This window comes from Rhipicephalus microplus, chromosome 3 (genome assembly GCF_043290135.1).
Source record: "Rhipicephalus microplus isolate Deutch F79 chromosome 3, USDA_Rmic, whole genome shotgun sequence".
NCBI lineage: Eukaryota > Metazoa > Arthropoda > Arachnida > Ixodida > Ixodidae > Rhipicephalus > Rhipicephalus microplus.
Window position 1 is genome coordinate 39,987,397 of NC_134702.1, and position 24,390 is coordinate 40,011,786.

Sequence of the window (24,390 nt, forward strand, 5' to 3'; positions counted from 1 at the left end):
CGCGTTCAAGAGAGGGGGGTGTCTGTGGTCGCATGATTCATATGTGGACGATGCTGTGTTGACCTGTGGCTCAGGTGGTGGCGACTTCTCTGCTTTACCAGCAACTACGATCAAATGGACGGGCATCGAATCTAGAAGCGACGCTTTTTTTTTTCCCCCATCATGAGACCCATCATAGACCTCGACGAATGTATCCGGGACTCTCCGAAATTTCGGTGAGTACTTGCGTCGCGAAATGGGTGGTTGCACATTATCGTTTCGGTCTGCGCCGCACGAAAGTAAACTGCTACGAGTGTCTCGCCTTTTCGTGGTATTAGCATGTATCGCTTCGAGGCTGCTTACTAGCATTTCTTGTTTGCCCGAAAGTTTCGCTTGTGTCGATGCGTTATGCATGTGGGTGCCGTTGACAGGATATGCTTCGAAGGCGATATCCTTCAGATTAACGACTTCCCTCCGGACATTCGCTTCGCTTGGCGGCGGATCTTGTTACACTAACCCGTTGGTCTACGATCGAGAGCGATAGCGAATATGTGCTATGTGTACAGAATGAAAGTAAATAACACCGTACCTATTACTTACTCAGGGAGGCACTAGAAGACAATGAAGAGAGCATCGATCAACTAGAAATTAAGCTTGAAAAAGTGAGTATGCGCCCGTGAATCGAGTCTACTGCCACGAATTAATTACTTAGAATTGATTTCATTTATTTATTCATTGTGATGCTTGCCTTGCAGTTGGTAAAGCTGTGCTCCAACATGGTTGAAACGGGCAAAAGTCATGTCACAGCAAAGAGGTACGCCCATTTTGAGCAACCTGAAGCGCCGGGTTTAGTCGGAACTGCCTTCATATTTCTGTGAACTTGCATTAACTAATCTCTTAATGTTTATGCTAGTCGCCGGTTATTCCTTGAAATATGTCACTGAGCTTCTGTGTGCGCTCATGTATATGCCAGGAAATATTAATTTGCTATGTTGGGATGAATACGCATGTTCTATAGCATAAAAATTTTATTTTATCTCTGCTTTTATAGTGCTTTCATCAATGGCATCTGGGATTTGATTGGTTATTTCAAGGACGATGCATCCATTGTGGTTAGTATGCTTTACCCTCTTTCTGGGGACACGATGTACCTGTCATTTGACAGAATAAACAGTGGAAATGTTTATTCATTTGAACTTCCTCATTTCAGAATTCTCTAAATAGGTTTATACAGATTCTCACAGACGTGTTGAAATACCAGTCGGTGAGTGTCACAGTCTACATATCTTTGCGGTCGTACAAATGCAGTAAATGAAAGAAAGTTTTGGATTTCCTGTGAATGGAATAACAAAAATTATGTTTATGTTGATTCTTTTTTGTCTTTAGATACTCCTCGAACATGCACAAAAGTCTGTAGTAAAGAATCTGAGCAATTTCATCAAGATGTAAGTTTGAAATGTTTATTCATGATACATATGCTTAGTAATATGAAAAGACCTTTTAATTTTATGTGGTTTTTACATGGCCCAATTGGGATTGTGTTTCTATATTATGATTGGCTTATATATTCAAGATGCAAAAATGGGCCAATAGTGGGGAATACTTTCCATCTCAATTGCAATTGAAAGTGCCCTTGTGACATCTCTATTACACTTGTTTATTGCACCTGACTTTAACATGTCGTTGAGCTGGTTGAACTGTACATATTTTTTAATGCTGTGCCGTGAACCAGTTTATTTCTAATTGGTGTATGACAGTTATATTCAAATAAACTCTAATTTTCAGAATCGCATATGGCCACTATCAAAATGAACTGTAAACAGCAACTTTTGAGCCTTTTGTTAATGACTACAAATATCTTGTTTGCAGTCCTGTTGTTTATTGACAATAATTTAGTTGCAGGATGTTTTCTGATCAACTACTATTAGCGTGAACATTGAAAGTTTTGTACTGAGCAATTACATAGTAGATGTTAGTTGGCAGCCTTGTTTAAAGTGTAGAACATTGCATATCCCCTTCAGACAGAAATTATGATGTGCTGCCCACGAATGTGGACACATATATTCACATAATCACATATATTCACACATTCACATAGTATAATTTGAAGACATTCAATATTATATTCCAAAAAGGAAAATAAAGCAATGTGTTGCTTTGTGTGAGTTTCAGTCAATAAAATGTCTCGTTATTCTGCAATCAGTCACTTTTCATTTTGACGTGAAAAGAATGAAATACAAATCTGTGCGCAAGTATTTTTCGGTTGTACTGATTTCGGAAAAATAACAGCTGTACTTTTGACTTTGGTCCTTCAGTGTGGCACATCAAATGACCCATTGAACATAACGGTACCTTCGCCATAGAGATTGGTTGCAGTCATACGCAGCATACTGAAGTGGAGACATACTAAATATGGAGGTTCAGTTCATCCAGTGAGCAATGCATCTTGCTCGGTATTGCCACAAGTAAACGTAACTGGCATAAACAAGCTGCATACACAAATCTAGCCACCACCGCTGAAAGGGATATGCATGACATTCGTCATTTGAGGTATAGAGAGCATATAGTACTGTACAAAGGAAATGGTAAAGGAAGTTTAATCCTTTCATGTGCTATGCTGAAAGGCTTGTTTAGGCATGCTTGATATATTTCAGGGATATCCGCCAGAGCAAGGAGACACGGCGGCACTTTGAGAAGATCAGCGACGACCTGGACAACGCGCTGTTCCGCAACTCACAGGTGCAGCGCACCAAGGCTTCGGAATGTGAGGACGCCCACAATGTGCTGATAGCCACTCGGTCCTGCTTTCAACACCTGGCACTCGATTATGTTCATCAAGTACGTCTGTGTTGGCTTTGCTAATTATTGAGCCTACTTACACACAGCCTGTTTACCTGCTTTTCTTTTTGTCCGAACTGAATTGCTTTTGTTGCTCAACATAGCCCATATTGAGAAGCTTCCTTCTTGTCAACTGTCAGCGTGAACCAGAATCTTATTTGAAAAAAGGGAGACAGGTTTACACCACTTCATGCGACTCACTTCCTGCATAGTTGTGTAGTTTAGGGTATAGTAAATATAGTGGTATATATGCATACCACACCAATGCCAAGCACTGAATGTGTTGCATGAAACTGTTTCTGTGTCAGCTTGGTAAAAGAAATTTGAAAGGTTAAGTTGGTCCCATACAGTTTCATTACAAAGAAGTTGTATCTAACTCAAAAGATTCTTGTAATTATGCGCACATGAGATCTGTAACTGAATTTAATTTACAATCTAGTCTTAAACTAAAGAGATGCAATTATGATAGTAAACAAAAATAAAAATTGTCTTGTTGGACAATCTGTTGATGGCTTGTGGCAACGCTCCAATTCTCGCAAAACATCTTGTCAGTGCGGTCGCTCAATATCGGCATGTCAACTTACCAACTGAAGGCCAATCTGCTGGTAAAGATGTACCGACATGTCTAGAATCCGTTGTTTCCAAATTGCTTTTGTCTAGTAATGCATAATTTTTTTTTTTACTGTGAGTTAAAAAGTTTAAATATTCACATTGGTATGAGTAATATTGCACCGGCTTTTGTAAGTTTGATATGATTGTAGCAGTATATCACTCATCGGAATAAAGCATGACAAGTCAAATTTTGCATTTACATCATTACTTGCAGCAGTTTTCGTTCATTCTGACATGGTTTCAGTATATCCGCCTTAACTTTTCTTCACCTGTAAAGTTTTCTTTGTCATTTCAATTTTAAAAACTTTACATTTACAGTTTAAGACTGACAGCTGAGGCTACTTGCTTGCAGTCTAAATAAATTGAGCATATGTGACCCTGTAAAAGCTTCAGGAGAATCTGGTTCTGATAATATTGTTTGACCGTGTCGTACATTGCAGTTGGCACTGTTGTAGTTCCTAGTGCTTGCTTTGTTTTGAAAGAATTTTGTCATTAATGTGGGGTTTAGAAACAAAAACATTACCGGAATATAAGCACTGGTTTTTACTTTATTTTGATTACAGCTCAGTTGCTTGCAGTCAAAGAAGAGGCATGAGGTGTTACAAACTGTGAGTAAGCCTACAACAGCCTACGATGTTTGTGTACAGTGGTGAATATCGAGTGACTCTAACTTACTTAGTTTGTTCTCCTTTCACAGCTGTTGTCTCTAATGGGTGCGTACAGTACTTATTTCCACCAAGGCTCGGACTTGTTCGAGGATTCCGAGCCGTTTTTGAAGCAGTTGGGAACCACTGTGAGTACCTCAATACCCTATTTGCTTGTGACGTTTGACTCGGGCTGTTCCAAGACGGCATGCCTCTTTCCTGAAGTTACTATAGAGCTTGTAGTAAAGAAGTGTAAATTGAAGGGCTTGTTTTTTATTGCTAGACTAAGCTTGTGTTGCGCATAGCTTGTGGTGAACATGAAGCTTACACATAACAGCGACTTTTACTTGAAGTTAGCAGCAGCGGTGTCAGAAAAATCGCTCTTTCATGTGTTGCTTGCTTGTCTCCGCTGCTCCAATGAGATTGCTTTTATTGTGTTATGCTCAACCCTTCAGACATGACTTGTGAAAAACTGCCTGAAGATACATCAAATCGGCACAGCATTACTTCAAGGCACTCGGTAGTTTGTTGTTAGAAACAGAAGCATACTACAATCTTGTTTTCACTTGTATGCATATTAGGGCAAAGAAAAATTAATAGTTTTGACATAGCTCGCAGGAATTGACACGTCAAACATGGTAATGCCTTCAGCAGAGAGATCATATGCAGCCTTGCAGAGTGAAATTGCATTAAATGAAGGGACATTTATTGCACAGGAGAGTGAATTCTTCCAAAACTCAGTGTACCATAATCTCTTTGCCACTAGCTGATACAATGAGCAAAAACAAGTTGGGCACAAAAATTGGTATGAAGTGTCTAAAAGGGTTATAAGCTTCTAACCTCTAATGAGGTGTAGGCTTGTGTAGACATTTCGATCTTTCTGCATTTCAGCTTGACAAGCTCAGCAAAGAGTCTACTGACCTGTCAAAGCAGCTTGATTCAAGGCACACGCTTGTGACCTCAAAGGTAAATCCTGCCACCTATGTTTTTTATCTGTTATCTTTAGTTTCATTAGGCGGTCGGCCACTTTAATTCTTATCTTTAACGTACCCATTTTTCCAGGATAGTGTAACCATTTTTAAGTGGGTAGGCATGCTGCCGTAATGGCAATGCTAAAACATGCTTGATTTTGAAACACTACTGAAGTTGAATGGTATCACTTGAATAGATGTTGAATGAATTGTTTACTGTATTTTTTTTTGTCTTCTCTTGAACTTTAATGACTAATATATGAGGAGCCTTTTTGATCTTTGTCTTTTTCACCTTATGTAATACCCAAAAGGGCCTTAAAGGGAACAGCAAATAATGATGATGCGTGTGCCAGCTGCAATGCTCTATTGAACATTTTATGTTGGTCAGGATGTGGTCCCGGTTGTCCACAAAGACCCCTCGGCCAACAACGGCATCAGTTTGGAGGGATACTTGTTCAAGCGCACCTCGAACGCCTTCAAGACCTGGAACAGGCGGTGGTTCATCATCCAGAATGGCCAGCTGGTGTACCGCAAGCGCTCCAAAGATGAGCAGCGTACCATAATGGAGGAGGACTTGCGGCTGTGCACTGTGAAACCCGCGCTGGATTTTGAGCGACGGTTCTGCTTTGAGGTCCTCTCGCCTTCAAAGTAGGTCCGCGGTTCGGTCATTGCTCTGAAAGGGCTGTCGTTGCACGGTACTCCTGGATTGAAATGCGACAGAGTAGGGCTAAGTCATGCTTACACCTTTTGTTTCCAGTGTCGACAGTTCAGGTCATATCGGTATAATTTAAACACTGTGAACAGCTGCGTCGACATGATGCGTTTATCACAAGCAATAAACAATTATCATAGTTGCAAGGCTGGCTTTCCTGCAATTTGGTTAGCCCAGTTAATGGCACTTTGTCACTTCTGCAAACAGCGTGTTCAAGTGTGGCTTGCTTGCAATACGACACAGAAAATTTAGACCACTCTTGATATAAACAGGCATAATAGACTGGCCCTAGCGCATGCAACTGTGACCTCATCTCCGCTTTAAGTACGACAGGTACCACCATTAGTCGGATGAATATGCAGCACAGGAAAGTGAACTTGTGAACAATGAAAGGGTCTGTTGCTCCTAGCAGTCAATATGCTGAAAAAAGTGCTTGCAGTACACGAATAAATGCTTCACATTTAAAAAATGTTGTCTTTAAATCTGTGAGTACTGTACAACCTCTAGCAGTTAGTTGTATGTGTCGGCAGCATCACTCTGGCTCGATTCTGATTGAAAAGGTCGCTTGTTGCCACCATGATGACTTCTTTTTCTTTAACAATAAGGCGTATTTTGCTTAGCATCATAGAAGGCTGCTTTTGGAGAAGATAAGCATGTGCAAAGCGGTGCAAGGAAAACCAGATACTGGCTTCAGAAAAATTGGTCGTGTTTCCTTAAGTCGGCCTTTTTCGTAAGGACAGATCCTCCAATTTAGAAAGGTGCTGCACTTCACTTTTAAAACTATGTCATATGAATCCATCAAAATAGCACGGTGCCCACAGGTGTGTGATGACCTTTTAATCAATAAATCATGTGGTCTAATATGTCATAGGCAAATGTAAAAATATATTGCTATAATGTGCCATGCCCATATATTTACATGCACCTTGTTTCCTGCACTTCATTAATGTGCCCTACTTTTTGCCACATTCGGTTGATTATATATGCTTACTGCATGGGCTGTTCAAAGGGACATCATTGGCTTTCTTAGAAAAGCCATTGAAGAATGACATTCATTTTAGCTGCATGTTCTAGCTGGCCGGTTCGGTAATCAAACTTTAGGGCTATTTTTCTTTCCTTGCATGCTTGTTTGAATCACCGTATTCGTTATACGTTTGTCTCTACTTCCAGTGTAGACCAGCTGTTGTAGTCTGGGTGCATTTTTAATCTAGAGGAGATTCTAGAACGTGGATCCTTGTATATTTAACTATGATTTGATGGCCTTTTGTACAGGACTCACATGCTACAAGCGGATTCTCAAGAGTCGTACGACTGCTGGATCACTGCATTGCAGTCTGGAATCTCTCACGCATTAAACCAGCCGTCACGAGATGATGAAGATGGAAAGCTTTCGATGAGTGTGAGTTTGATACTTTTTAAACAAATAATCGATTTTATTAACTTATACTTCTACAGCTTTCTCATGTATAAGTGCATAAAAATGGCTTGTTGATAGTCAAGTTTGGTGGTGTCCACATTTTGTACGGTACTGTAGTTTGCACTATTCTTGATAATGTAAACACACATTATAATGCAAACATCCATCTAGCCAGACTAATTAAGTTACCCTATTAAACTCACTATAGAAAAGCTGTCAGGCCTGACTTAAAGCTCAAGTAATTTGCACAATGTCATGAAAACTTTTGTTCACCCAGGCATTTCAGAAGGTTTAATGGAGGTTACATATGCAAGCATAATATACTTGTGTATGCCTTCTTTAGTCTGTCTTAATTTCCGATATGCCTGTTGGTAGTTGTTGCCCCAAATAAAGCTTAGAAAATTGTGTGGTATTTGTCATGGCTTTGGCAAAACACCTGTGTTAATCACGTGGTTGTACATCAAAATAAAGTTTCATGACTGCCATCTGCGACTTATCTTTCATGCTCGAAATGCAGGAGTGGAAGGCATCGTCAGATTCTTCATTGTCATCAACGTCGAGGCTGAGTGCAAACCCGGTACCGAAACCTCCAAGGGCTCACATGTACGTGTTCAATGGATTTTCGTTATAGCTCTGTTTAAAGGCTTGCATAGATAATCATGCCGCTGTGCATTTCTTTCCAACGGAAGTGCATTGTCTAAGCTGGTCTTAAGAACATGTGGCTATTTAATAGGTGTTAGCATGGTTAAGCTTTGATAAATTTGGATCATTGCAGATATTCATCATTCTAGTACTCTTAATTACTTTTTACAATGTGACACATGAATACTATAAGCTCTGTGCAATTTCTCTTTTTTGTCTGCCTTATCTCCCCAATGCCTTTCCCTTTCAGATGCAGGGTCTTCATTGTAATGTTTTCCTTCAGCCTTTCGCACTAAACATATTCATTTGTGTTTGGTCGGAGTGTGGACTGTAAAATGCGGCCATACACTGTTCTAGCAATAATGGCTTTGTTCGCTAAGCATAATTTCCTGGATTGTACATGGCTTCAGAATAGTACTCTTAATTCAGCAAAGCCATTGCATAAATGAGGGAAAAAGAAAGAGCAGGGTAGCTTTGATCAGTGGAGGTTGCCATGCAGGTCCTCTTCATTGCAGGCTTGACCCCCGTAGAGGCGATCATTACGTGACAATCGTAGATTGCTGTATGCCTTAAGTCTGCCAACAGCAGCAGCAGAGTTAGAGACCATTGTTAGAAACTCCTGGTGTTCATTCCTTTTTTCTTTGAAACTCATCTAACAGTGAATCACTTTTTTGTGTCACTGCAGCCAACTCACCAGCATCGCAGGAAACGAACTGTGCTGCGATTGCCGATCACCCGGCCCCTGCTGGGCCAGCATCAACCTGGGAATCACTCTGTGCATCGAATGCTCCGGCATACACAGGTGTGTTTGCCCCGTTGCGTTCTAGATTAACTTGTATTGTTATAGTACTAGAGATCTCCATCTGTAGCAAAGATCTCGGGCGAGCTCCTGATTGAGTCACATGCAGTCATTCCATTCGTGTTGCATCCCCGACCTGCACAACTTCCACATCACTGTGTTATCTGTAAGACCTTTTTAGGGTTGGGACTACGACAAAAAATTGTCTAGAAATTGAAATAACTGCAATGGGACTTCTTATATTGTCTTGCTTTGAGAACCTAAAAACTGCTATTAGGTTTCAGCTCGGAAGTTTACGTTATCTCACATCAGATTCATAGGGTCGTTTGCAAGAATATTGGCTTATGTTTCAGTGAGAAAACAAGCTCTAGTAGTACTTTCATTTGGTACGATAATGCTAGGTTTGTGCGAATATTCAAGCACCTTGAACATTTGAAAGAATATTGCAGTATTGGAAGTCGCTCTGATTCGAAATTGATTTTCTGGAAATTTCGAAGTATTTGAACTATTGAAAAAGTGCATATTAATCCGCATGTAACTCTGTTTTCTGCTATAAAGCTATTCAAGGAAAATACGTACTGCCATGAAGCCTCACTTCAAGGTTAAGTGATCATATTACCGTCGCATCGATGTTCGAAAGACTACTAAACCTTCTTATATGCTCTAAGTATATTAAGTTCTGAAAATGTAATGCATTTTGCAGGTTACTACTTACGTTATACTGAAAGTCATATCCTGCTACTATACAATGTTGCGTGCACGTTTTCTTTAAACAATAAGCAAACTAAAAATCATTTGCATATGCCTTGTGTAAATTTAAAAAATATATATACATGTACTGTGCAGGCTGGTAGGGTCATGACAAATACGCTCACTTTTTTTGTAATTGTGATGTATACTATTCGAACTTGATTCTAAATTATCTGACCAAACCACTATTTGCTTTGAATTCACTTCAAACCTAAAATTTATTATTTGCACAAGCCAAGATAACGCACCGCCTCCTTATTGTAAGCAACAGTTTTCAAAGCATCCTCTTTGGTGATGAATGCAACATGTTGAAGGCATCCTTCAACTGTGTTCCCAGGAGCATGGGCGTGCACGTGTCCAAGGTGCGCTCCCTGACGCTCGACACTTGGGAGCCGGAAATACTCAAGGTGATGGCTGAGCTAGGCAACACAGTTATCAACAGCGTCTACGAAGCTCGAGTGGACGAGAACGTAGCTGTCAGGGCCACGCCGGACTGCAGCAGGTTTTTCTCTTCTGTTATTTTCTTCCATTAAGGTTTCATATGAAGATTCTGTGTTATGATGGCATGTGTATATAACGCTTAAATGCCAAAAACTCGTTTCTACGGATGTAGTTTTTCATTTTGAGCTTATACATATATTCATTCACGTGAACGTTTTCGCAGGAGTATCCGTGAAGCCTGGATTAAGGCGAAGTACCTGCAGAAGGCATTTGTAAAGCCCCTACTTGGCTCAGTGGCCTGCCTATCCCCGTCACGTGATGCGTTACGGGCATCGCCAGCTGCGACACCGGTTCTGCGGAAAGCCACCCTGCCTCAGCGTTGGAGTGTTCGCAAAATGCACCGTCGCAGGAGGACCATTCACACCCAAGATCAGCGCCATGCGGACACGGGTGTGTGTTGTATTGTTACCCCAAGCCAGGTTTTGCTGGCCTGCTTTTCTGTTCACATGCATCAGATAAGCGGGGACACAGTCTTGCACACTGCCACACCAGTTTAGGCAAAACTTTCTTGTTGCATTTGAGTGCAAACTTTTGGGGCATGATGAAATGTGAAGTTTTACAAGGCATGTAGGTGTTTTCGAGAAATTGCAGATTTGCTAGACTCGGAAAGTTTTCAAAGGCTCCTCACTCACATTTTCAATTGGGGAGCAAAATGTATCAGGATTATTGGTGCATCTATGTAAAGTCAATTGAATGGAGTGAAATTTTATTTTCTACATTGTTGTGCAAAACCAAGGAAAAAGCGGCAATCATACATTGTTGTGCTAAACCAAGGAAAAAGCTGCAATCAGACAGCTGCCCTATTGTTGATTATATTTTCGTTTATCGTTTCTGTCAGGGGACACTGCTCATGGGGTTGCCCGGCGCCACAGCAGCGCTGTCACGTTGCCAGCCGACAAGTCTCCCGTCAGCATCGACACCCTGTCTGTGAGCTCTGTGGGCTCCGAGACCCGCTTTAGCATGGCCTCGCAGGAGAGTGGCGTGGTCATGAAGGAAGGCACCTCTCTGCCCCCTTTGGACAATGAAGGAAAAGCTGCGGTTGAGGGTTCCTCCAACCAGTCCGAGGACGACGTGCTCGTCTTCGGGGAGTCTCTCGTCCCGGCCATGCCGCCACCCTCAGGCAAGTATTGATAACTTTCCTGCACAATACTGTCACGACAGTGCTGAATATGAGGATGATGCAAGCTTACATGAACTTTTTGAATGAGGCTCCTAGAAGAAGCTGCTAGTGTGCGATAATATAAGGACGACTTGCTACTGTCTTTTTTTAACAACTCCTTAATCCCTTTGTTGTAACATTGGGACAAAACATGAACCTACACTTGAAATGTGGCAGCTTGGGCTAGTTGCTATGGCATGACGATATAGTTATAGCGCGTCTTTCGTGTCCTTCTTGTCTCTGTGTCGTCGTTTTGTTCTCGCGCTATAACTATATGGCCTACATTTGAGTAGCATGCACTGTTTGGGACCGTTACTTTTGTGAAGCTTACAAAAATTATAAGTATCTTTGTTTGTTGCACATTTTTGTCTCTCTTGTGTGAAGACAGATTTATCAAATTCCAGAGCAGCAGGTTTAGTAGCACTTGTCTACTCTTCATTGTTTGCTTAAAATACCAACCACAGTGGCAACTTAGCTTTCTTTTACATAACATTACCTTCTCTGCGAGTGGTGTCTGTATTGAGATGTATTCTTATTTTTGCTCAAGGTCAAACTACGCCGAATTGTTTGACCTTCTTGTTTTTGATGATACCTGTCTTTTCGTTTAAATGCAAATTTATCTCCTTATGGTATACATTAAAAAAAAGTTACATAGTTTTATTACAATTTTTTTCATACTACAGTGGACTCCTCTTAAACGCAACTCGAAGGGACAAGCAAATTTGTTCCATTTATGAGAAGTTTCATTTAAGCAAAGCTTACAAAGTGAATGAAATATGACCTTATTTCAAAAGCACCAACTGTCGCTGAATGAACAAAAACATTTTGAAGTATGCTACACTACTATAGTTGATTAGAAATAGAAATGTTGCTAATGTTACTGACTCGGAAAAAAGGAGGTGATACAGTTTGCTCGTCCTTGTTCAAGTACTTTCTCACATAGCAGGAGTGCATTGCTGAAAGGCTGGGCAGGAACTCTGTGCCACCATCGTGTTTAAAAGTAGCGCTGCAACAGGATGACAGCATCTCTTGCTGCACTGTCAGCCACTGAAATGAGCTCGGTATCACACACCATCTCAATCTCTACCAGAGCACAGGTCCTCATCTTGAACTTCAGCTATAGGTTCCTCAAGGCTGTCCTCAAGTTCACGACCAGACGTCAGTTGCTGCTCGGCATGCGCTGACATAAATAATCGCTGAATTGGCTTGGCTAGGCTAGGCTAACTTTGGCATTTGTTTCATGGTTGCTAGACTGCTGTGGCCACTTCTGCCATTCATGGATTCTGCCTGTTTTAAAAACAGTTCCACTTAACCGAAGTAAGCGAAAAAAAATGTTCCGATTACCCGAAACTCTTTATCATTAAATATATAGAAGACCAACCAAATGTGCACTGTATAGGCATTAAGGTATACTGAGTTATTCTTGTAATTCATAGTTTGTGCAGGATCAACCATTTTCTGTTTTGGTCATCTTGTACAGAATTTCTCTTTTTTCCATTACGACAAGAGCTCTTAGGCTTTCCCCCAGCATTGTGACACAGGTAAATTGGAAGACATTTATGAAAGCTTCAGTGGAACTGAGTGAATGCTGTGTGTGGCTGCGGACTTTCCTGGCCACTAACATATAGAACCGATTTGTCTGCAACGGCATGGTCACTCAATAATGCCTGTGTCGCACATTTGGCATAGACAAAGCACTTCCACAAAGCAGGCATCTGCAGGAAATCTACGCAGCTGAGCATTCTTTTAATGGTGCACTTGTGGAAGACCAGAAATGACGGCACAAGGGCAAAGTCAGTGAGGTGTAATAGTGTATGTCATGTAACCAGTACACGGGTGTTGTAAGTTATAGTGTGCCCTTCTTGTTTCATCTGCACGTACAGAGCTGGAGCTGGACAGTGCGGATGAGTCACCGACACAGGACGAGGAAGACACTACCCAGGAAGAAGACATGTCCAACCTTAGCCCCAGCTTGCTCTTGTACAGGTAGACTCTTCATCTTTGCTTTATTGGTGACGAAGCTTTAAATTTATATGCTAACATGTGGTTATTACGATGAACAGCTGTTGCTTTCAACATGCAGTTTTCAAATTTGTAAACTTGTGCAATGAATACACATCAGCTTTTTTGAGAAAAGAATAAGACTTGCGCTGTTTCCACGGGAGCAAATTGACAGCCACTTGTATATAGCACAATGCTACAAGGAAAGAGCATTGGATTTCCTCGTAGCTTTGTGCTACAAATGACTGGTTGACGGTTTACTTTTTCCACAACCTTTGTGGAATGCTGTCAAGCTGATCTTCAGAGTCGCAGTATTCAGTGTTTACAGAAGGGTGCAGTTGGTGAAAACATTAGATTAGAGACGTATGCTACCTATAAAACTTCTTTGTCAAAATTTTTTGCACTTCAAGGTGGTCATTGGTAGTACTAGTAGTTAAAAAATGTTGTGTAGAGGTCTATTTTTATGTTGTTCTCACAGAATTTTCACATGTTCGGTATGTGGAATTCACAGAGTATCAAGAAACTTGTTTAAGGTGGTGCAGCTTGTGTTAAAGCATCTGCTCCGAGCTTCGGTAAACATCTTGGTTGTGTTATTGTGGCTGTGGTTACAGGGCAGCTGCTGCCCATAACTTGCCAGTTATGTGTCTTGCCCTGGCGAATGGAGCTGACCCAAACTGGTCTAATCCGGATGAAGGAGGTCGATATCCTCTCCACCAGGCCATACAAAGTGTGAGTTTGAACAAATCAAATAAATAGGCATCCAGCATAAATGCGTGCAATTCAGTTGAAAGGCAGATGGCTACTGTATCAAAGTACTAATCCGTGGGTTGCTAAAATGTGACAATGCTAACCGCCTGTTTTTTCTAGTATACCATATTTTCTCGCATATGTCCTGCCATAAAAAATTGAAAAAATTGCTTAAATAGAGGGGATGCAGGTTAGATGCGGAGATAGGTTTTATGCGAGGAAATACAGTACACAACCAAATTTTTTCACAGTGCAAATAACTCCTTGCCTCAAGGCTCAAAAATTTTCTTTTGTCCTTTTCTGATGCGGTTGAAACATAATGATGCTATATAATGAACTAACTAATCGTAATGCTAACCTACCAGTTTGTAACCACATCGATTCTGTAGTGAAGTTCACAAACATGACTGTAGCTGTAGTTAATATTTTTTAGTATGTGCTTTGTAAAAAAATTTTTATGCCATCTAATTGGAGCCTCTAGTGGTTGAATTAAGACTGGGGAAGTCTTTCGTTTTGAATTTCTCTTCGTTATTGCTGCCTCTTATTTTCCCAGCAACGTCGATGCAACCTTTTCAGTTACAGTCGATCCTGGATATATCGAACTCGAAAGGAATCCCAAAATAGTTTGATATATTGATAATTCTAAACACAAAATATGCGTATTTCATGCCTAAATTAAAGGATTGCTGGCCTTGGAAATCGTTACAAGCCCTAACATAACCATTCGCTCACAGCATAATGAAGAACAAGGAGTGAACCGCAAGTTACCGCACTTTATTTCACATGAAAACAGTCCATAAACTTGTCTTGCTTCTTGTGCGCCATCAAGTTTCAGTCATCCTCAATATCACTGAAGCTTTTAAAATAAGCGAATTCAGATCCTTCAGCCACAGCAGCATTGATTGATGCAGAGCGCCGATGCAAGCTTTGAAGCGCGGCAAAAGGTTGGTTAGCGGAAGTAGCACAGGCGTTATCAAATTCATAACCGTACGGGTACACTTCCATGGCACCGACAATGGCAGCCATAATCTCGACATCGATGCAGTTCGAAACGGCTACGTCGTTATCTGCACCGATGAAGTCGTTCACTGTCCGAGACTATGCCCGGAAATGCTGATAAGTGGCCAATTTACTGAGGCACCGTACCCTATTGTCAGTGGTCATGACGCACCCGAAGTCGTCACCTGGCCCGCTAGCAAAGTTTACGACGGTGCTTTACTTGACGTCGCTCCAAATGCTGTTCATAATTTTTATCGCTGCGTGCCTGTCAACGTTCTGCTCAACTCCCGAATGAAGATTCATCGTGAACGGGGTGAGACGGGGTGAGAAGTACACAAGTCCACAAGGTGCAAAAGACACCGCCGAGTCTAGCCAAGTTCCTATTGGTGGCATGTTGGCGATATTGATGTCATTTGTGGCTCTGTAGCTGGCAGTCATTGCTTTCAGCTGCTTTAATGCAAAAAGCTAAAAAGGCATAGCCTCGGAGACATGCATTTTAAAACCGAAATCACTAAATATGTTGCGAGGTTGAACATATCTAAGCCATTCTTTTCACGTTTGCATGCCATTGTGCACTAACAAACAAGGACGAGAATGTGAACATTAGAACGAGATCGCCGAGTCACTTCACATTCTTATTTTGGTGTCTTCGGCAATTGGTCTCTTTAAGGAACACTATGCCTGCGCGTTAGGACCTGCATATTGCACATCAAACATACCCGTATACTCGCAAGTGCTATGCGACAAACCAGATCAGCACGATAGAATAGCACCATCTTTTCGTCACCCGCATGCAAACAGGGATTGAAACTTTCTAGAATGCGGCCGAAAATATATCGGTACTTGCTAAGAAAACTGCACTTTTTGGGCTTTGGTGCGGCGCAGCGTTCTATATAGTGGATGTCCCGTTGTGCAGGAGTTCTATATGCAGGTGCAACGGTCCCATAGTTATGAATGGGAAATTAAAGGGGATTTCTCAAGTTTTTGATATAGCTAATTATTCAATATATATGGGGGATTGACTGTATATTAATAGCTGTGGGACTGCTCGAAGCATGCCTTTAATAATCATTGTGAATAAAGTGTAGTTATTAGATGTGTACCAGGCTTGGCAGGTCTAAAAATGCTTGCGATTGGTTCCCGCTTCTCTAGAAATTTACTTCAGTTTTTGAACTTGGAAGAAATCGGGCCCACGTAGCGATCTCTTGGTCAAGTGCTGAAGTATCTGCAGGCATGGTGCATCAGTGGTTACCTTTGTTTCTCGCCTGCAGGGCTCTATCATGGCCTGCGAGTTCTTGCTCCTGAATGGTGCCAAATCAAATATTTCTGATGACAATGAGCGCACGCCCCTCCACATCTCTACGCTGCTGGGGAACACAGGGTGTCGTACAATTCATTTTCTCTCGAATTTGCATGTTTGCACGTGCTTTATTTGTACGTGCTTTACGTGTTTTACCTTGAGTGTGCTCACTGTGCCGTTACACCTTCTTTCATATGTTACTGGCATATAAATGGAAACTAGCGATCTGAAGTACTGTGTATGGCTTGGTAAAGTATGGAAACTAGCGATCTGAAGTATTGTGTATGGCTTGGTAAAGTATAGTTAATGGCATAGACTTCATGTAAAGCTTCAGGTTCTTCCAGCTATAGCAATGCAAGGGATTAAATCAACGGTGGTAACTTCATAAAGCATAAGTACCATGAATTCATTTTAATGGCACGTGCAGTAGCTGCTGCAGACAGGGTTCATGTGGGTCCTTGAAATCCTTGAAAACCCTTGAATTTGAAAAGTTCATTTTCAAAACCTTGAAAGTGCTGGAATTTTCGCAAATAATTGAAAACCCTTGATTTTCCTTTTTCTTTGAATACGTATTGTCTCACATCTCGCAACGCATTATTTGCGATGCCATAAGTGTAGCAGGTGGTAATGTAATGCGCCCATCACAAAAGAACTGATAACAGTGGTAGCTTCTGCACACGGAACCAACACCGTGCATTCCTGGAAACTCGGAAAAGGCAGGAGCAGGAGGATAAGAAGCAGAATAAAAGATGTTGCTTTGAGGAGGACGTCGGAATGCTAACAAAAAAGGAAAGGGATCTAGAAGCCACTGTGGAGAAATTGACAGCTACAGCAGAAAAGGCAGAGACAATCAGATACTTGATGTGCATCATTTAGTCAAACAGCCTTAGCAAGACTGCCAAGACCAAGCAGCAGGAGATAATGGATATTGATAAGAAAATCCAGAAAAAGCAATAAGGCGTTGCATGATAACTCTTCCTTAGTTTTCATATCCGTATAAAAGTTTGGAACTTGTGTCATACTGAAAGTTGTCTAGAAAAAAAATTTCATTGCAGTTCATGTTATTGATGTCCACTCCTGTGATGTTACCCTTTTTCTATTAATCCTAGTTATTTCAAGCTTTTATCCTCCCAAGAACCACGTTAATTGAGTTTCTAACGGACAGTGTGGTCCTTGAAAATTCGCACGCATAGCCTTAAAAGTCTTTGAAGACCCTTCACTTTTTGTCATGTAAACGAATACGAACCATGTGCAGAGAAAAGAAACCTGGGTATAAATTACCATTCCGGTTCGGGTCAACTGGCTTAATCGTTCATGTTGAAATGTTATGCAGGAGTGATGTCCCACTGCACATTTTATGTAGTACTAGCAACATCTGACACTGTAGTGACCTGCTTCTTCTGGAATAAGTCGCAACTACACTTAATATTGCAGCAATGTCAGATGAAGAGTAATAGTTGTGAACAAGAAAATGATCAAATTGTCGTATGGCTATTACAGCGCAAGACGGTATGCACCTGTCGTAATTTTGTCATTGCAGTGAACGACAGCATCGTCATCGCTTTCAGTGAGACAGATGTTTGTATCCTTCGCCACCATGACAGTGTCCAGTTGTTCACTGTCCCGAACGAGCAATCAGTTGATTCGTGCTTGAGTGCCATTGGTCAAACATTTAAGCCCCAAGGTCTATTTGCAGCTCATTCTTTCCATTATACAACATTTCTTGTAACGATATGCTTTAGCTAGATCGAGCTTCCCATCCAAACCAGTGCTCGCTACTTCGCAGTGTTTGTCTTGCTTAAATTTCACAATTGACCTTATGGTTTCCCAATATTTTTTTATTTGTATTGTTTCTTAAGGATGTAAGTTTTACCTCCAGCCACAGGAGCCTCATTTCAATGGGGCTAAATGCGAAGAACACTCACGTGCCTAGATTTGTGTGCACACTAAAGAGCCCCGAGCGGTTGAAAACAATAAGCACTTTCCTACAACGGTGGGCCTACAATCATATCATCGTTTGGCACGAAAAACCACAGCCCTTTATTATCTTATATGATGTGCCATTGGGATAGTTGCTTTGAGAAAGCATTGTAAGAACCATATACTAGCTGGAGAGGGAAAACAACACAACGGCATGCGCGGTTCTAAATTCTTTTAGTTTTTTTTTTTCTGATGCATTGGCGAGGAAAAACAACACAACGGAATGTGCAGTTCTAAATTCCTTTTTTTTTTTTTTTTTTTCTGACGCATTCTGTTCACATGCAGACAAGTGTGCCTACTACTGAAGCACGGAGCTGATCAACACTCCGAGGATAAGGATGGCGCAACAGCACTCAAGATAGCTGTGGACAATGCCAACCCTGATATCGTCACCATGCTCAGGCTCGCCAAGCTCAACGAGGAGATACGCCGGGATGAGTTTGGCAACCCAGGTCTGCTACCTTGGCATGAAGGGCTTATCTTTTTTTTTTATTCTTTGTTTCTCTTTTATTAGGCTCACACCACTCCATTTGCAGGCTTTTGCGGTTGTTGATTTTGTTAAAGCATGAGAAAAGAAGAGTTGTGCTCGCTTTCTGTACTGTGAAGCTGCAGTACTCAAAACAGACTTGTGCAATAAAAACGATGAAGAAGAAGAAAGAAAGAGGGAACATAAAAAAGAATTTGCCTGTGCATGCTAGTCCTAAGTGATTGTCAGGTTGCATAATGTGTACGTCAGCAGCACTCCTGTCGTTTTATTACGAGTGAACCAGGTGCAGTTTTATGAAATAAAGGTTCATCTGCCGAGGCAATCGTGACCTAGTTTGCTTAAGCAACCGTGTCCCAGCTTTTATGTCATCTCAGTCATTCCAACCGCATTGTCTAAATAATCTCAAGTTGCAGTGAAAGCGTCTTCGATAAGATCTCATTTTATGCGACTGAGGTAAGCTGTTTCACCAAGAAGCACTTCACTTGTTGCTTTGCCATCTAGCCACTTGCTGTGTCGGCACAGCGCAGCTCCAAGTTGTTGTAAGTGCCAAAGTCCATCATGGTGACGAACCAGCACTCTCCATAACTAGGTTATTGGAATGCAGCAAGCCCTGCCTCATTCTTGCAAGCCTGATTGACTCGGTGCCATTGTTTGTGTAGCAGACGTCGTAGTCTCTCTTCTGTGCATTGTCTGCTTTGGATTTTTCCAGTAAATGAACGCTGTTGCAGCATTAGCATTACCCGCGTAGCCGCCTTGAGGGGTTCTAGCTGCTGATAGGAGTGACAAGGGGAAAACGAGAGACAATGGCAGTATGCTCTTGGCTGGTATTCAAGCATTTAGTAAAACAATGCTGGTGAAACGCACACTATACCTCATTTTGGAAACTTCGTGTGTTGCATGTGAAAGCTGTTTATCGTGTTGACCTGGCAGAAAAGAGAACGCAATGAAAAACTCTTGTGTCCAATCACCCTGTATTATGCAGCTGTTGTACCATTCTCTTGAGGGTTAGTGGTAAATTTCCACCATCATGGATGGTAGTTTACTACTATTCCTCAAGAGAATATGCAACATCTGTCCCTCGCTGCTGCTTACCTGCTTTGTAGAAAAGTGAAGGCTTACAAAGAGGATTCAACTTGATTGGGGATAATGCAGTAAATCATGGACAGAAAAGTGATCCCGAATGATCAAGAAGGCAGCAGAGTGGGTCAGAGAACAAGCAGATGTTAAGGGCATCGTAGTCAAAATCGAAAAGAAATGGGCATGCACAGGGCAGGACATGTAGCACCAAAATGATATAATTACTGTTAATTAAGAGTAACAGGGTGTACTTAAGGGAGAGTGAGTGCACAGCTGGGAGGAAGAAAGTTGGGTTGGCAGATGCAGGTGAGAGAAAGGAGTTTGTGGGCGTAACGTGAGTACAGCAAGCACTGGATTGGGTTGATTGGCAAAACATGGCAGTGGCCTTTGCCCTAAACTGATGATGATGCCGTCCAAGCGACAACGAGGAAGAGAAGTATAGGTGAAGGATTATCAACACACAATAACCAAGACTCTTCTCTGACACATGCACGCAGCTATCTTTACCGGCAGGGGTGATATGAGGCAGGGCTATTAGAAATGCAACATGAGTATTAGTTTTTCTCGCAGTGCACACAGTTGGTGAAGTAAAGTACCGTGTTGTTGTTATGCATTGATGAAGTATGACTGATGTGCTTAATTGCATCAAACGATGAGGTAAGATTGCTTCAGCCAATTTGCATGTGCTATGTCCACTCTCATGCTGCCAGTTTACTAGGAGCCTCCACATTCGGGCATATAATATGCTAATGTGTTTTCACTTTTAACTGCTCACAGTTGTTTGCACTGTGCTAATTAAGTTGTATTTTTTTGTGTTTGTGTGTGATGTCAGTAGCCAACTTTTCGTAAATCATGTTTGCTCTTAAGCGTACTTGTTTTGTGTGTTCGATATTCATCTGTTTCATGTCATCATGGCTGACTTATATTTAACCGCCTGCCTAATAATGACAGCCTCGTGAAAGACTCATCCTAATATGTGAGTTGGGGTCTCGTATCTCTTTGAAGTGACAGGTTAATATCCTGGTTTCTACTGTTGGCCGGAACATTCAGTGGCCTTCATGAACATAGAGGGAAAGGTTTGCCCGTCTTATACACTTCATGTAGCTCATTGGGTGGTATTTTTTGCTTAACGTTACCTCATCTCCTGTGCAGTACCTTCAGTTCAATCTCTTATTAGTTCCCTGTAAGGTCCAGGGTTCTCTGAGACTAAACTTCAGTGAAGATTCTGTTTTGCAAGGCCAGAATTGATTAACAAGAATGGATAACAGACAGATGTGCAACTACTACTGCCCATAGTCTGTTATATTTAAAGCAACCTTTATGAAATTTCGGAAGTTGCTTGATTGGGGATTTTACTCTGTTTTGTGAATTTGGCGAGGAAATACAAAGCCATTCTGAAAATAATAAAAAACAAATCATTTTACCATTTTTATTTCTGAAGGAACATTTGTTAAACATAATTTTCATCTAAAATGGTGAAATCTCTTCTAATTGTTACATGTGCCGAAGGCATCCATCTGAACCAAATAATAATTGTAGGCATGACTATTCATTAGTAAAAAATATAAATGTTTTGTGACTAGAACTTGGGGCTTTTTTCATGAAGAAAAACTTTAGTAAAAAATACCATTCTGATGGCAACAACATTCTTTTGCTTCAGAAAGGACGCATGGTATTCAGAAAGAAGTCACAGAAGTCTGTATTTGATAGCTTCAGCGGTTACAGAGGAAATGATTCTTTTCTGACTAAAAGTAGTGTGCGGAAAAAATTCCAGTTAAAGTTAGAGTTGCTGTGGTGCGTTCACGGGATTATGTGCACCAGGGGCCATTTTCAAACGCTTTCCATTGCGCATTAAAGCTCCCCACTTCGTGGAAATACTTGTCAGTAATGCTGCAGTATTGTGCCATGAATATTAAAAAAATCATTTTTAGATGCCTAGCACAGGTAAAAAAAAGTCTAACCCCCTAAGAAGGTTCAGTGACTTCAAGGTCCCTCCTAAAACTCGCTTTAAGCTTTAGCACTATCTTTCTGCTTAGACCAATTACAGCGATTGCCCTACTCCACACATTGTTGAGTGCTGCTTCATGGCATGTGTCGAATATTAATCGCTGCACTTCTCTCGGAGCTTTTACCGTTCGCCTACTCACTGTGTAAAAAAATTTTCCGCATGGACATACTGATTCTCTTAGTCTCTATTTTTGAAAGGCTTTGAAGATTGCGACAGCTGAGTATGCTAGTGTCCTCGATTCGAGGTCAGACTTGGCTTCCTACGTCTTTGTTCTCTCTCTTCCTTGATCTCAACACTTGCAACCCCTCTCTTGTATGGTCATTGGCTCAGTTTTTCCGCTCTGAACATGGGCTTGGCGGCGGCCGCGCATCATCCTCACTATCCAGCCTTTTCCGCCCTGTCATCTTAACCTCGCCATCACCTCGAGGCCAGTTTCCCCTCCACATCCTCTCTCCTTAAGTTGTGCGTTGTTGCCATCTCCATTGCAGCAGCAGCCGTTGGACAGTCATCGACATCGTCGGGTCGTCGTGGAAAGAGTCGCAAGGGGAAGCGCCTTGTCACTTCTTGCCTCTCTAGTTTGCACCCGTCACTCGAAAAGGCTATGGGACCTCGACTTAAGTCACAGCACGGCATGAGCGATGGACAATATTGAAGTAATGTGACTCGTGCAACAAAATTTTTTAAATATTCCGTGTCTGCTTTTGGGGATCGGGCACTGCCGCTCGCTGAATGACATTGCAACCTATTTTGTAATAAAAATTGTGTCAGTTTCTCCCAGAGCTTGGTGTGCTTACCGCAAGTTTTGTTTCGACACACTACTGTTTTTTTTTTTTTTTCCAAATGATTTCTTTAGACCATATGGCTTAACAGCGTGGCAGGATTGTAAATGTTGTCAACAAGGTGGCGAGAGACATCGACAAGTGCTAAGCTGTCGTCAGCCTTACTTGTATAGAGAATCCATGCTCGATTCGCATGAGCTTAATGCAACCACACATTTTGGTTTCTATAACTTTTTAATTGAAATTGTGAATGCAAGCATCACGTAATAGTACCCATAGGCTCATGTTACTTTATTTGTATGGCATGACGATAGGTGACCGTTATGTGTGTTTCATCATGGCACCAACTGCAAACGTAACAGGGTGCACTGTGGGTATACATTATGTTAATTGAACACGCGATGTCATGCCAAAGTATTTAACAACGGTTGCGAGGCACTGTGTCATGCATTTGCGTAATGAGGACACATGGGTGTGCAATTCTAGAGTGGATGGCAGCTTTGGACTTGCTCATGAAATAAGCTAGTTGTACATCCGTGGACAATCTCTCTTTCATATAGAGAGCAGCTGCTGCCTATTACGCAGTTTACACTAGGGGAAAGACCAATATTCACGGTCAGTCTTCCAATACATTAGCAATTGTCAAACTACTTAAAAGATCTCGGCCGAGCTTTGTGGGGATGGGGTATTGACGGTATTGTGAAGAGCGATGCTCTCTTTATGGGGTGGTTTTCTTTCCAAGGTGAGGGGTTGAGGGGATGCATTAGTATATCTAGTCAAATTAGGTGCTTTATACACCATATTTAAGTTATTTTATTTCTCTTAGGTGCACAAGTTTCTTGCTAAATGGATAGGCACAGTATGATAGCAAGATTAACTTATTCCAGAAGTCCTTGGTTATATGATAGCTTGTCCTCTTGAATACTGCCACTTCAGTCATTCAGCATTGTTGTGCCTGCAAGCTGATTTACCTACAGTACAAAAGCTATTGCTCGTACAAAAGTTATCAGTGCGAGCTTCATTATTACATCTCAAAGTCTTATATTTCTCATCCGATCTTACCTTCTCCCTTGACACTCGTCGACAAGATGGGTAGGTTCTGAAAATTCCCACTGAAGACAAAGCTTTTTTATTTCAACTGCAGTATATAACCTCTTTGGAATCTCATCTGCTCCTCTTATTTTCTTCGGCTCGTAAGTGCCCGCTTAAGTTTAAAAACCGATGTGTCAATACATAAAGTTAACTGTTGCAAGTTTTTCTTGCCAAGAGTTCAAAAGAGTATGCAGTAGTTCCTGCACATTAAAGATATTGAATAGAAATTTCACTAATCGAAAATTAGTCTTCCCAATGCAAGACAAGTGGCCAGTGGCATGTACATGCTGAGAACTATATGCTTTGAGTTAGGCAAACTTTTTAAGGTGCTAGATTATCTAGGCTCTGCTGCAAACTTTTTATGGTGCTAGATTATCTAGGCTCTGCTGCTTGGCACTGTTGCCAACTGCATCTGCACTCGCAGTTGTCTTCATATGCGCATCACAGGATTTTTTCCAACATCTGCTTTGCAGGTGATGACACCTTCATCGATGTTGTCCGCGACTTCTCGCACATGGCGTCCAACAATCCGGAGAAACTACGTCGCCAGCCAAGCAAGCATACGGAGTGAGAAAGCACCACATTTGTTGTTGTTGTAGTGCAACGTTTTTTTTAATAATTATTATTGTTGTTGTTTGCAAAAGACAGGAAAAAATCGATATTTACCATCTGTTGAGTACTACAGCCCTCCTTCTAAGCATTTGTCCAACTGCTCAAGAGGTGTGTAGCCCTGCTGACACGGGTCACTAGTATATATCTGTATGTTTTTTTTGTCTTTGGAACACTGCGATGCACAGAACACTATGAGGCCATGTTCTACGAGGCAGTACTTTAAATGCTCCAGCACATTGCAATGTAAGCTGTAGTATTGCAATTTTTTTGTTCTGTTTTGTTTC

General features: G+C 41.4%; 1 protein-coding gene across 1 annotated transcript; it reads left to right on the plus strand.

Moving 5' to 3' along the window:
* Nucleotides 1-18: 18 nt before the first annotated feature.
* Nucleotides 19-24,137, plus strand: CenB1A (Centaurin beta 1A). The gene is made up of 23 exons (XM_075889291.1): nt 19-215; nt 584-641; nt 735-793; nt 1,031-1,091; nt 1,190-1,243; nt 1,366-1,424; nt 2,634-2,817; nt 3,993-4,037; nt 4,127-4,222; nt 4,965-5,039; nt 5,433-5,692; nt 7,029-7,155; nt 7,691-7,776; nt 8,501-8,617; nt 9,702-9,866; nt 10,029-10,255; nt 10,704-10,985; nt 12,908-13,010; nt 13,637-13,754; nt 16,043-16,152; nt 18,337-18,503; nt 22,112-22,276; nt 23,968-24,137. The coding sequence occupies exons 1-22, from the start codon at nt 163-165 to the stop codon at nt 22,273-22,275; spliced, it is 2,670 nt and encodes an 889-aa protein (XP_075745406.1). The 5' UTR covers nt 19-162; the 3' UTR covers nt 22,276; nt 23,968-24,137.
* The last annotated feature ends 253 nt before the right edge of the window (nt 24,138-24,390 follow it).

Excerpts from the sequence above, each read along its gene's own strand:
- CenB1A (XM_075889291.1), top strand. The coding sequence starts at position 163 with ATGAGACCCATCATAGACCTCGACGAATGTATCCGGGACTCTCCGAAA. Across the intron at positions 1,244-1,365 it reads ACGTGTTGAAATACCAGTCG|ATACTCCTCGAACATGCACA; the intron begins GTGAGTGTCACA and ends TTTTGTCTTTAG. Across the intron at positions 7,777-8,500 it reads AAACCTCCAAGGGCTCACAT|CCAACTCACCAGCATCGCAG; the intron begins GTACGTGTTCAA and ends GTGTCACTGCAG.